Source organism: Crinia signifera, chromosome 4, assembly GCF_055691185.1.
Source record: "Crinia signifera chromosome 4, ASM5569118v1, whole genome shotgun sequence".
Classification (NCBI taxonomy): Eukaryota; Metazoa; Chordata; class Amphibia; order Anura; family Myobatrachidae; genus Crinia; species Crinia signifera.
This window is the reverse complement of record NC_139220.1, coordinates 155,947,218-155,962,034: the sequence shown is the minus strand read 5'-3', so window position 1 is coordinate 155,962,034 and position 14,817 is coordinate 155,947,218. Positions and strand designations below refer to the sequence as shown.

At 38.8% G+C, this 14,817-nt stretch overlaps 1 protein-coding gene across 2 annotated transcripts in view; it reads left to right on the top strand.

Moving 5' to 3' along the window:
• FAM3C (FAM3 metabolism regulating signaling molecule C) overlaps window positions 1–11,727 on the top strand; it is a 43,187-nt gene extending 31,460 nt beyond the window's left edge. For both annotated transcript variants that reach the window (XM_083182826.1, XM_083182824.1), the window contains 6 exons: window positions 1,323–1,446; window positions 5,655–5,713; window positions 6,246–6,296; window positions 6,785–6,869; window positions 8,960–9,086; window positions 10,331–11,727. In XM_083182826.1, coding sequence (XP_083038952.1) covers window positions 1,323–1,446; window positions 5,655–5,713; window positions 6,246–6,296; window positions 6,785–6,869; window positions 8,960–9,086; window positions 10,331–10,423 — 539 coding nt within the window. In that variant the 3' untranslated portion in view covers window positions 10,424–11,727. The remainder of the gene's footprint in view (window positions 1–1,322; window positions 1,447–5,654; window positions 5,714–6,245; window positions 6,297–6,784; window positions 6,870–8,959; window positions 9,087–10,330) is intronic.
• Window positions 11,728–14,817: the final 3,090 nt, after the last annotated feature.

Sequence of the window (14,817 nt, the reverse complement as noted above, 5' to 3'; positions counted from 1 at the left end):
GGCAAATTTCCTGAACAACCCATAAACTATTCTACTCAGATACCTCCCTTCTATACAGTCCACATATAACTTTGCTTGTGTTGTCTTTCTACACACACAAATCACGTGACCTGTGTAGTCAGCAGACAGCACATGCATGGCAGCATTGTGGAGGCACAGAATGATGAGAGAGTCTAACATAACAGACAATTCAACAGACTTTTCAGACTTCTTGAATCAATGACTGAGATTGGAAAAGTAATCTGCCTGATAGTCGGCAACATGGAGCCGGGACCCCATGCTGAGCAGGTCGGGACTTTGGGGTCAGGGCCCACAGTTTGAGAACCGCTGCACTAGAACGATTTTGGGTACTTGTTTCCTAGCACGGCACCCATACCGTACTTAGTGGTGTGCAATGCGATATTCCTGTTAAATTAACAGGAGTGCTTGTACAATGAAATTGCATGCCAGCAAATGTGATTTTTAATTGTACAAGCACCCTGATGGGTGCTTACAATGTTAAATGCACTCCCATTGTCAACGCCACCCCCACTATCAACGCCAACCCAAAGCGTGGTGAGTGCAGCGGTACGCGTCCTCCGACCTTTCATACCCCCACTATCCACGTCGGCGTGGAGTTGATTTTAGATAGTGTGGCGAGCGGATGCGGAATACAAACCTGAAGCGTGGCGAGCGGACGCGGAATACATGTAAAGTAATCGGTGTCCCCTCGCGGGGCTCGCCACGCTTCGGGCTTGTTGCACTCGCCACACTATTTTGAATCAACTCCACGCCGATGTGGATAGTGGGGTTATGAAAAGGTCGGAGGACGCGTACTGCCGCCGCTCGCCATGCTTCGGGTTGGTGTTGATAGTGGGGGTGGTGTTCACAATGGGGGTGCATTTAACATTGTAAGCACCCATCAGGGTGCTTGTACAATAAAAAAATTGAATCGCATGCCGCTATATTGCATGCGATGCGATAGTATAAGATGTACTACGATCAAAATCGGGAGCGCCATGCTAGGTAACAAGTACTGACTTCGGTGTTTCAGGCCGATATATCGTTTGAAAAGTGCCACATCCTTTGTGTTTCCATCCTTTCCGATGCGCGGTCCCGTGAGTGTCAGATAGGAGTCACTAGGTAGGCCAGTGGTGTTGCGCAACTCTCCATTCTATTTGGTACATACATGTGATACAAACTGATAAGAGACCTTGCAATGGTATTGAAATAATGTGCTACCAGATAAGTTGCCGTTTACTTAAGTAACACCCTGTTTAAAAGGCTGATGCAATCCTTTTGTAAAACGTGTTCTTTTTTTTTTTTTTTCTCTCTGCTTGCAGCTACTAAGGCACCAAGATACCGCTGTGGAATTTCCAAGAGTTGTCCAGAGAAGCACTTTGCTTTTAAGATTGCAAGTGGCGCAGCTAATGTGGTTGGACCCAAGATCTGTGTGGATGATAATGTGTAAGTAATTTTTGGTTGTTATATTTTGCATTTTAATTCTTTCTACACCTTAACTTGAAGCAGTAACAGCATCCTATTTTGTGATGTGTATATATCTATAGATATTTATATGATCCCCATGGCAGCCATAACTCTGGGATGTCCTTCCTCTCCTCTAGTTTAGACAGGATGTTTTTCTAGGGACCGGCTACCTGGTGTTGTATATAACCTCACTCCTCCCCACCTTCCTTGTCTTTTTCTCTTGTCTCCTAACTAGTTTGGCTAGGTAGGGAGTATTTTTTTTTCTTTCCTGCTGGGTCTCTCCTTTTATAATGCCCGGATGACGTGAGCCTCTTTTTAAGGGCATTAGTGTTTTTTACTTTTTATTTAGCTAGATTTTGGCAGGACATTTTGACTAGTCAGTCTCCTAGAAGGTTAACCAAAATCTCACAGTTTTTCTATTGCTTAGATACCGATGCTAAGTCAGTATCTCCTAGCATAGCTAAACTGTGCAGGCAAGGTGATTTTGACGTAGTCATAGACTATCATTAGTCAGACAAGGTTGCTTCATCAAGATCTCCAGTGCATCTAATCAAAATTATTCAAATCACTTAAGTCAACAAATATTTGTTATGTAATAGGGAAAGTTATTCTCCACAATGAGCCATTGAGGCTAAAATAGAAACGGTTCTATCAATGGCTCATTGTGGAGATGAACTTTCCCTAATACATAACAAAAGCCAATTAAGGCAATAACTAAAAGTGTAATTAGGAAATTGATAACATATAATTGAATCCATCAACGGAGTCCAATATCCTGGTGGGAAGTTTCCTCCCTATACACTAAGCATCACTACTTTCAGTCACTTCTACCTACATTTTAAATCTTAATCACACTATTTCCTTTTTTTTTTTTTCACTATGTGTGTGTGTCAATGTAATTTTAACCCCTCATTTTGCTACCATGTGGGTGTCTCCTTATCCAATCCATGTCTAATAAAGATAAAAGGAGCCCCCACCACTTTTAGAAACAAATTCATTTTAATTTGTCAATTTTCTCTATGGTCTGTTAGGAGTGCATCCACAATAACTTATTTCCTATTTTATTTCCATTCCTAATGACTGGGGAGCAACCTGCAGCTGTGCCTAGTCAACCTAATCTATTGCATTTGGCGCTGCAGAGCTATAAATCTAGGTACACACATAGATTTATCTGTCTGGTGGGAACAAAACTCTGATAATGTATACTGTGATGATATGGGTCATGCACTAAGCAATCACTTCAGTGGAATACCAATGTTAGGGTTCCTCTCACCTTCACCAAAAAAGATATGGGGGAAATTGTAACGGGGTGAGAGTTTTTGTGAGAAATCTCAAGGTGTGTTGTGGTTTTTTTTTTTTTTTTTTTTAAAGCGACACTTTCTGATTCTCTAATCCTATTACATTTCCCCATGGTATATACTTAAGCACACTATTTTATGTCCAAATGGAGTGCTTGGAGCATTTCTCCTTAATGGGCGGGATCAATCTCCCATTCAATTCATATATCCCAAATGCATGCAAAATAAGAATGCAATAATGTGAAGTACAGTTTTAATATTTAACCACTATATACAATGTAAACCATTTCAAATGTAGATCGATCCACAGTGAACCATTGTGAGTATAGGTATTCCGATAGGTACCATGACCAGAGGAGAGTGAATTATAGACTTTGTGTATGGAAGAACCATACTTAAACCTGTTGCTGGATAAAATGGTACTTAGACACGTCCTGTTTTTTTTATTATTATTTTTTTTCTACCCTAGGTTGTCACTTTCCATCTGAAACAGGATTTATTACTGCCAGCTTTGCATCCTGAGCCTAAAGCTGGGTACACGCCTACAGATTTATCTTTCCAATCTGTCTGGTGGTAACAAAAATCTGGCAATGTATGGGGTCAAATGACAATCAACCATTCACTCCCCAAATGCTGGAAAATAGACCAAAACAATTGTTCAGATAAATTTGTCAACTCAAAATGGATTTAACCATTTTGTCTAAATGGCCATTGTTTGTTCTCCAGTGCTTGGGAGCAAATGTTAATTTGTCATATGCTCCCACACATTACCAGGTTTTTGTTCCCACCAGATTGGACAATAATCTCTATAGGTGTGTACCCAGCTTTTAAATAGTAGATGAACACTGCTATCCAATTGACCTAGTCTGAAGTATTGGCATTTACTTAAACAGACTAAATTACATTAAAACATGTATTTGTGATCGCAGAAGGAAATAAGGTTGTTTTCCCACAAAACAGACCATCTCTAGATAGATTAGAGACCTAATTATATTTGAATAAAAGAATGCAGCCGAGAGGTTCAGGTGTTAATCAAGGCACACTTAACCAGAGCTGTGGTGATTTTCATGGGCTAGAAAGACTCGGGCTTTAATAAAGGAGTTTTGGGAAGCAAAAGTTTGGTCATCGAATAAGTTCTCTAAACATTATGCTTTAAATCTTGCTGCCGCCCTCATGTCTTGCAAGGTGCACTTCCTAAGTAAATCATATTGATTTTTATTTTTTTGCTCTGTTTATGTCCCAATGTTATGGCTGCCATGGGGAATGTAGAAGAAACCAGCGTATTATACTCACAGATGATTCCATTTCTTCTTGGAGAACCCTTGGCAGCTATCAGAATGCCCTCCCCTTTTAGTGGTTTTTCCAGGGACCTAAATACGTAGACCCTCAGCAGGCAAGGAGGAAGGGGAGAAGTGAGGTTATATGCCACAAACGTCTTGTGTAAACTAGAGGAGAGGGAGGATATCCCAGTGTTATGGCTGCCATGGGATCTCTTAGAAGAAATGGAATTATCGGTAAGTATATATATATATATATATATATATATATATATATATATATATATATATATATATATATATATATATATATATATATATATATATATATATATATATATATATATATATATATATATATATATATATATATATATATATATATATATATGTTTGTGTAAGGAAAGGTGCGCTGACACCTGCAGTTCCACAAGCTCAAACAGTACACTAGTCCTTCCAGCAGTAATTAGGACAGCTGCTCCCTGATCCCAAAGGCTCACAGACAAGAAATTCTGGAAAGAGAGGAAGACAAAGGGGGCGCCTATGGTGTATTACCGTTTTTATTCATTAAAAAACAGCAGACTTAAATAGTCATAAAATGACGGGATATATTGCCCGTACCATGTAATCCGTCAGCTGTGGACTGGACTACCACATGATTTCATATAAAATAGTTCCCACGGGCAACACGGCTGTAACAATTTGTTTTGGGCTCACGACCCTCAGGCACCGCCGGCAATGTCCCGCACTGTCGTCTCGTACCCGGGCTTCTCCTCGGTCCTTTCCACAGCTCCGTCCGTGGGAACTCCGTTCAGAGTCACAGTAGCCACGCCCCAACGCGTTTCGTCACCAGACTTTGTCAGAGGGGTGGCGACTGTGACGCTCAATCCCTCCCTTAAACCACCCAGCAGCCAATCACTGCTCACGGCATTTACATACACGGCATTAGCATGTTCCCTCACTCAGGATCAACTTATCTAATTATAGTTATAGTTTTTTGGGTTGTGAGTCCAAAACAAATTGTTACAGCCGTGTTGCCTGTGGGAACTATTTTATATGAAATCATGTGGTAGTCTAGTCCACAGCTGACGGATTACATGGTACGGGCAATATATCCCGTCATTTTATGACTATTTAAGTCTGCTGTTTTTTAATACACCATAGGCGCCCCCTTTGTCTTCCTCTCTTTCCAGAATATATATATATATATGTTATGTAGGTTTTAAATTGTGACTCAATAGTGAAGGAAATAAAGACGTAAGGTTTTCTTGCTGTTGTTCAGTTCAGACTCCATTTTCTTTTATATTTATCTCCACATTTACATCTTAAAGTGCCAGCTAGTAATACATCTGCGCACCAACTGGGAGAACTGTAAAATTTATATTTTTAGGGGTTCTTGATGACTGGAGTGTGGAAACACTGTGTAGTGGGCACTGCCCTTTATGGCTGTGTTCATAAACACTAGATCAAAGGCCTACAGGAAATAAATTGCTACATCATTACTATTACTACAGGGGAAGTCCATGATGGCATGTGCTAGGGTGTTGCATACCAGGAACCTACAAGTAGTATCTTTTTCTGTACTAACTTTTATTTTTATTTATTTTTTCAGTTTAATGAGTGGTGTAAAGAACAATGTTGGCCGTGGCATAAACACTGCCTTGGTTAATGGTAGGTGTTGTGTTTTTTTTTTTTTGCTGTAAGAAACTGGATTGGTGGTTGACTCTACATTGTCTCTAAATTTTAAGTAAAATTATCAAACCTTTTTCTTCCTTGGCACCATTAGTCTGCATGTCAAAGGTCTTCTCCTGATGATACCTGACTGGACTTCATGCCAGTAGGACCACAAAAAGTCTGGCTACTTATGCCTGCACCTTTTGGAAAATGTAATTGGGCGCATACTACGTTTTTATATTTTTATGCTGGTGCAGGATCTGAATTATGTACTAGGACATGTCGCCATTCAACTGTGGCATTGCCCACTTTGGAACTTCACTGTTGATCACAGTACAATGTTTTATATTGCCTTTACCTGACCCCTTAAAAAATATAGACAGCCAATGTTAGTTATGTTTCTTATTCTGTCCCCAACTATTGAAGTATTATATGATCAATACTGTAATTTCAAAATCCAGAAACTATTTTTTATAGTTAATCGTTGCATTTGATAAGGGCCTAAGCAATATCTACATTTTGTTTCTAGGGAAAACTGGAGAACTTATGGAAACAAAGTATTATGATCTGTGGGGCGGAGGTAAGAATGACTATTCTATTCCTATAGCTTCCCAAACCTTTGGCGCTAATAAATCAAAGTTTGGTTATGAAAATGTCAATCATTAGTATTTGACTGCTGACAGTCAAATTGTAAACCTGGAGTTGATTTGAGGTGTATAATATGGTTAGTTACGAGCCCGTAAGAAACGTAACCTTTTTAACTAGAGTTGTACCCAAATCATCCACATTGACCAGTCAGTACACACTACTATGTCGCATAGTCAAAATAGCTAGTGTTTACACATGTATGCATATACTGTACATCGTTAACTACCTATGCGATGATGCATGATATTATATTGGGTTGTTTGTAAGATTACATAGTGTGTGTGTGTGTGTATATATACACTGTCGTTTGCATGTGTTCAAGGAAATTTGGAGCGACCATTGTTCAGTTTCCATATTTGTCTAGCATGTACCCAGCTTTCAAAACCTAGTTGACACCTTTTTTATATTTGTTTCCTCTAGATGTCACCCCTTTTATAGAATTTCTTCAGAAGATTCAAGATGGTACAATAGTTTTAATGGCAACTTATGATGATGGAGCGACAAAGTAAGTGTATAATTTCAGTCATTTTCAGATTTTCTTTAATAGCAGAACTGTGATAGTCCTGCAATGCAGGAGATCAGTATGCTGGAAAATAATTGTTTGGTGGATACAATGTAAACAACTAAATAGCCTTTTTTTATGTCAAAGTAGTGCACGATGAGAAATGTGTTTAATATTGAAAGAGGTGCAGTCGCTGTATGAATTTTTTTTTTTTTTTTTTTTAAGAGATGTGCAGGTTCAGTTTTACTCGGTTCTCAAATCTGAATCGTAATGGCTATCCAAAACATAACCCGCAATGGCCAACAGAGCTAAACTGAACCTGATCGAAAAGGGTTATGTCTGAGATAGACAAAGGCAGAACACATAAAGGTTTTGGGGCACACTTTGTAATAATGGGTGAAGAAAATGCAGAGTTGAGTGAAGTAAAAATTTACTTTTATTACACAGATTTAAAAAATGTCACTACTTCTTCTTTTTTTTTTTTTTTTTTTTTTAATTCAGATAGATCTATCTATATCTATCTATCTATATATCACACACACTGGTAAATACTCATGATTCACTGAGTATAAGGTGAAAATTATTTACGTTTGGTGTCCACCTCCGAATTCAATCAAATCAAGAGCTATTGGCATGCACTCCCACCTTTTTGATGGTTAAATACAGTTTCATGCAGCTCACATTTCATGGTTTAGGGGGGAGTGTAACCGTGGGTGTTTCGAATATTGACAGCACAATAAGGGCAGTTGTGCATAGACACATCTGTAGGTTGGGTATACAGCAAGCGGGATAGTTTCTTCCAGAGATTACATGGAGTTGGAAGAGGCTCCTCATGGGACACAGGGTGCTTCTGCTGTCTGGGTATGAATACAACACCGCAAATCTCTATAAAATATGCAAATACATGGGCTTCATAATAAGGGTGTATTCAATCCCTGGTTATGATGGTCGGTATGTCCCAACAGTCCGGACCCTTGCCTGTTTTCGGTCCACTCGCCAGCATATCTGCAGGCAAGATTCAATGTCCTGTCTGCCGATCGACCTAAAGGGGGCGTGTCTTCGAAAATGGCCATGGTTTGTAGAGATCCGGACGTAAAATTAAAGCAGTTGGGCTCCTTCTGACGAGATGCTGCTTCAATGCTGTCAGGCACTACAGTATTGAATAGGCACCTTCCGCACTTTCCCCTGTCAGAAAAAGCATCAGGGATTAAATACCCCGCTAAGTGCTTTACAAAATGCAGTATTTTTTTAAAGTAGTCTTGTAGAAAACAATTTGTTGGGAGATGGATCAAACTAATGGCACCCTTAAAAATTACTACTTTGTTCTTTTTTTCTCTGGGAAGGATAATGGAACAATAGAATCGTTTGTTAGGAGTTAGAATGGACTTTTACAGTGGGGGAAAAGTGCATGGGTTAAAAGACTTTACTTGCAAGTCTAAACAACCTAGGTTATTTCTGGTGTTTCCTTGTGAACACCACCTGCTGATCCTCCTTGAAGCCAACAACATGCAGAGTCTAAAGTATTTGGAATACACAGAATACTTTTTGATTAGTAGGACAGGATGTTAATATTGTGTCACGAAGGGCCTTATTCTAGTTCACTCTTTCTGACAAAATCCTTCTTAGATGGACAAAACCATGTGCACTGCAGGCGGGGCAGATGTTACTTGTGCTGAGAGAATTTGGTTTGGGTAGGGTTTTACTTCAAAGTGAGATCTATATTGCAGTGTAAAAATAAAGCAGTCAGTATTTACCCTGCACAGAAACAAAATAACTCACCCAAATCTAATTCTCTCTACACATGTTACATCTGCCCCTTGCAGTGCACATGGTTTTGTCAGAAAGAGTGAACTAGAATAAGATCCTACGTGTCAGATCCACCCATCCCATTTTTTTTAGTGCCTTTTACTATTAATCATACTGAGGTCCTGTGCAGTTCAATATTTACATTTCCTTTTTATAATTAGGAGGCATAATTAATAGTGTAGTAATGTCTAGGTGGCAAATTGTTACAAGTGTTTATGTGGCTTTCACTTTCATTTCATATATCATGAGTGTACATCAAATTTAATTTGTGTTTTACCAAATTTCAGGCTCAATGATGAAGCACGAAAACTTATTTCTGGACTTGGAAGTACACTCATCAATTCTTTGGGATTTAGAGACAACTGGGTTTTTTGTGGTGGAAAAGGCATAAAGACAAAAAGTCCATTTGAGCAGGTTAGAATTGTAAATGTATCTGACTTTTTGCACTAATGTTCATTCACATGCAGCTTGAATGATTTAAAGTTTTTTTTTTTTTCACTAGGTGGAAATCTTTATTTTCATTCCTCTTGGGGGGGGGGGGGGAAGAAAGTTAATACTAATATAGTAATTTAAATCCCAGAGGACGAGCCAAGGCTCGACATGTAGGATGACCAGTTTGCAATAAATGCATGTTTAAATTTATGGAAATCCGTGAGTGCCGCCTCAATTGCTCTACCACTGTAATTTAAATTTGTATATAATTTTGCATTCACTGCATAAGGCAGCACAATAACCAGCATTCTACATTTTAATTAAAAATAAAAACCTGTGTACATACATTTGCAAGGCACCTCTGCGAAGGGTGGTTCAAAGACTAAATATATTGGGCTATGATATTCATGTGTCTATAGTCAATTACTCCAATATGGTAATACAGGGCTAGCATTCTCTCCCGCTAATGATATGCAGTGGCAATCCTTTTATTTTTACCATTGACCTTTTGTGTAGTTTGTCTCTGTAGACACAAAGTTCAGTCCTTGAATTACATCGCATTGTACAATTCAAGAACTATGGGCTTGTTTCATAGGATGCAGACGCAATAAAAAAATATGCTAATGCCACAGGTGGTGTCTGGTTTGCAAAGTTGCCATCTTTTTCCTTCCGAGTGCTTATCCTGAAAACGCCATATGGGATTGCAGTCGTGGTGATCGATCGCGATGCATGCAGCCATCTGAGTATTCATAAGCTGACTCACAATGAGCACCAGAACTAATCTGCCAGGGCCAGGATGTATGCATAAGAGGAGTCCTACCCTGTCCTTGGCATGCATTTAAAACTAGAGCGACACGACCCATTTAAAAAAAAAAAAAAAAAAAAGTACTGAACACTCCCTGCTTTCAAATGGCTGTAGTCCACCAACAATTGGGAATTGGGCCGTTGGGTTTTCGTATAACTTTGAATCGGGCACTGTATTGGGTGATAAACAACCAGTGGAGGCTGCAGGAAAGGTTCAAAATTCAAATAGAGGAGCCTCACCAACTGCCAGTGAGTCAGTTGGTGTGGATCCCCTATTTGAATTTTGAACTGTGGTGCAGCTCCCCCCTCTGGAGCCACCACTAAACTACTATTTGGAGTATCCGTTTGGTCAAGATGCAAATGCATTTTAATTCTGAAAATGCTAGGTACTGTAGTTGTAACTGTTTGTTTCTTCTCTCTAGCACATAAAGAACAATAAAGACACAAACAAATATGAAGGCTGGCCAGAGGTGGTGGAAATGGAAGGATGCATTCCCCAGAAACAGACTGACTGAACATCTCATCCAACCTCTCCAATATAAACTTGAAAATCAAGCATCTTGGAAGAGCCAACAACCTATAATAAAATATACTGAAAGCTTCCATCCATCCATTGTTGATGTGAGCATGAGTCTACATGAGATTTATTTATTGCTAACACAACGTATTTTTGTAAAGATTTGAAGATGAAAACAATCAAAAAGCGAATCTTCTGGGATGTGCTGCTTTTCTGGGTTTTGGTGCATCTCTAGTAACAGCAGCTGGAATGAGACGCAAATAACTGCACACTTGTGATGGCATTAATATTAATTTTCCTTCAAGAAAAGCCGCTGTATTCCATTTAGACTTAATTCCACCAAAGATTTTTCAAAAATGCCATTTTCTCGCTTCATGGATGAAGAAAAAAAAATTCTGAATTGTAGGCTAGAAATCATGTTGCACCGTAGTTGACAGTTTGTTTTTATTTCTCCCCCTTTTTGTAATAGAATTTTAACAAACCTTTGTATGTATGTGTATTTGTTATTGTTATCCAGTTTACCACCGTGCGACCAAATTTTCAGTGGACTACAGTGAACATGAATATATGCAGTGCAATGTCACAGCATGGACACTGAAGCATTGCTTTTGGTCTAATGCAAGAAGCACAACTGAGAATAAATGTGTGTGGTGTATGTCCAGTATTTCATGGCTAGTAACTGTCTACACACCATAGCATCACCAAATAGTAATACATAAATAGAGCTTTAGTAAATTTATACAATGTTTGTTACAGTAAACCATTTTCAAGCCCAAAATGAGTTTAAATCTTTTTGTTTTACAATTAAAACCATTCCATTCCATACTGAGCCCCCTTTTATACTGCGTTCCACCACTTTTTGCTACCACGGCTAGAAATACTTTGTACTGTTAAGATCTAGAACTTGCCATTACCGTGATGGACTTTCTCACATAACTATTTATATACTTAAATCACGTCCTTCTGTTTCCAATGTCCTACAATGTCTTTATCTTGGGAAGTGCGATATGTGATGAACTGATGTGTTGTAAAATAGCAATGTATATATGGAAAAAAAAATAAAACCTTTGCCCTAAAATGTTTTTAGGGTAAGCACACTGCTTGCAGACTCCAGCTGTACTTACATGTAGCATGATACTGTTATAATTAAAGGGATATTTAAAGAAAGCAATATTGGCGACTCTTGCCCGCCATATCCTCCATAATGACTCCTTTTACCAGCTGCATCAGATTACAAAGATTTCAAAATATCTGCACTATGTTAGAAGCCATTTTAACTCTAATAAATCTATAATAAACTTATTGTATTGTTTTAATTGCGGTCTAAATTACTTGGTAACGGTTTACATTGCTTTCTTAAATGTTCCACTTGTGGTGAATTTGTTTTGCACTACAATGTATAAGAGTTCAGTATGAATTTGAATCTGGCTACTATCTTCTAGAGCAGGGGTGGGCAACTATTTTGGCTGGTGGGCCGCTTAACACCTCCAGTAAATATTCGAGGGCTGCACACAAAATATCTTGTGTATATACAATACCCATCATGAAAAATGTTTTAATTTGTATAGATGTGTGTGAATGTATGTTAGTACTGTGTATGTATATGTAGGAGGTGCGGCACACCAACTGTTCAATTGCAGAAATAAGAGCTCAACAGACAATAGCTGAAGACAACTGTTTTCAGATGCATCTGCAGTGGATGATAGACCATGTGTTCCATTTTATCCTACTGAAGGCCTGTATGGGAAAAGTCTATCTGTCCCTCTGCCGAATCAATTGATTTTAGAGTTTCTTTTATGAAAATCGATGCTGCATAACCGTGCATTCTATTCCACCTGAGGTCCTTTTTATCTTATATTGGAAGTCGTTTCATGTGTTGTATTTATACATACTACACAAACATACTGAAAGTTACCCCTGAAAAGTCATTGTGACGAAACGCGTGAGTTTCCATTGTCATATGAAATTGACTAACTTCAAACAAATGAACGTTTTAACACCTTATTTTACAAGTGTGTATTAAATTGTCTAAACTTTGATGTGTCTAAATTATTACAGTTTTACATATTATTGGTGGTGAAGAGTTGAATTTGTGGCGCACTCTCTTCTCTCTATATATATATATATATATATATATATATATATATATATATATATATATATATATATATTAGTATGTGTTTGGTTTAAACCGGCACTCAATCCCTTCTTACTTGTAGTTGCCCCGGTGCCTTCCACAGCAGCTCCAGTTCAGGAGGAGGGTAGATAGCAGTGGGTAGAAGCGGAACTCATGGGGTCTTTGTAGAAATATTTCAGGCGTGAAACACCATAACTTGTATCAACGTTTCAGTTTTATTATGAACTTTTGTCAGGATACTATCGGTTGGCTAAAAAAAAAAACAATGTATATCATTTGTTTTTAGGATAGCCCTCTATTAGGGGAGGAAAAAAAATCTCCACTATTTTTCTTCACACCACAGTGGCTGCTGTCCTACTGCTCAATCAAGAAGCTTTATCTGAGGGTAAATAAGGATAATGGTTACGCGTTTCATTGACTTAATACAAGGATTAAAACATTTTGTGATGTGTTTTTTTTTTTTTTTTTTTTTTTATGGTAAAGTGGCAATATATTAGTGAGGCTGCTTACAAGCCTGTATCACCCACCCGCCCCACTCACCCCTATGTTTTAGATTTGCTATATTGAGTGTTAAAGCCAGACATGATACAATTCAAATAAATATATATTATTATTTTTTTTCCCTTAAGGTGCCCATACACAGTGAGGATCGCACCTGTTATGGGCTGCAATGCCTGTGATTTGTATGCGATCAGTAGGCAGTACAAAAAGTATGTACAGCATATCCTTTTTGTACTGTGTGATGAGATGCCAGCGGGAGCGCGCATCGCGCTGTGCAATAATTGCATTTAAGCTCTGTACACAAGGGGCGATTTAAGCCATTATTGCTGGCTAAATGGTGGCTGTGTGACCATATCGCCAGTGTGGGGTTTTTCTATTTTTTGTATGTGTGTTGCAGGCAATAAATCTCTAGGAATGCGTTCCTGCAGCCAGCCCTTAAAGGAGCATACTCCTGCGACCATTAATTCTTGCCAGAACTTGCTGGTACACCATGCACTGTGCTTGCAGTTTTCAGCATGGTTGCCTACCTTGACCCTCTCCATGCGGGAGAAAATGTTCTGTTCCTGGACTTTCCTGGTAATGTATGATTGCCAGCCCCTGTGGTGAAACACCTTTACCTAGCTCCCCACAGGTGATGGCAATCGTACATTACCAGGGAAGTCCAGGAACAGAGCATTTTCTCCTGCATGGAGAGGGTCAGGTAGGCAAGTGTGGTTTTCAGCCAAAATCCGTCACTGATAAAAATGGTACACTGATGAAAAATATGGTCACTGAGCAACCAAATTGCATCGTTAGTGTACACTTTTTTTTTTTTGCTTTATAAATCAAATTTGGCTTTCTAATGACCATCAGGTTTCTAATCGCAGTACATTGTTTCCATGCCTCTATTATTGTAAGAGTTTTCACTAGGATGGAGGTGCCATGATAAAGACACTGTATGCCTTTTATCGCTGTGTTTATTGGCGACAGGCGAGCTGCACCACTGAGAATGGTATTGCTGCATTTGTGCGAGCACTGGTAAGCTGCTATGATATAGGGCAGTGGTTGCAAAACTTTTTAAATATCGGCACCCTAGAGTTTCAGAATTTTTTTTTTTTTTTTTTCATGGCGCCCTGGGCCAAAAGGTTCTTATTCAGAAATAAAGTAGATTGTCTTAGAAGTCATACATAGGTTTAATTATAAGTGAGGGACAGGATTAGCTTCTGTGTTTCCACATATTTTATTATTGCCAGTCTACCAGCAAGGTTTTTGCCTTTTACGTAGACCATACATTTGAATTGGTCCTTGACCACAAATCCATGGCACCCCTGCAAGTGTCTCAAGGCACCCCAGGGACCCAAGGCACAATTATACCACTAGGAATCACTGATATAGGAAATCAGATCTATGGATATATATCTATACCCCACCTCTCCTCCTTTTTTCAGAGGTTTCCTTTTTCTTCTCCCCCAGAAGAGGCGGGCAACCATTTTTTGTGTTTAATTATATAGAGGGTCTCTCTGCAGATACAATTGCTGTTCAGGAAATGAAGATCTAAAGGGCCCCTTACACTTGTGAGATTTTGTGAGATTTCATCCAATTTGAGTCAATTTATCTGACAAGATCTGATGTGCCGTCTGACAAAATCTTATGTGCCTGATGTGTAGGACACAATCCACAATTCTGTGCCATTGGGTATAACCAAGAGATTGAACCTCCTGCACATAGGATGAATCTCGAGTCAATCAGGTTCAATTTGTTGAGACAATAAGTTG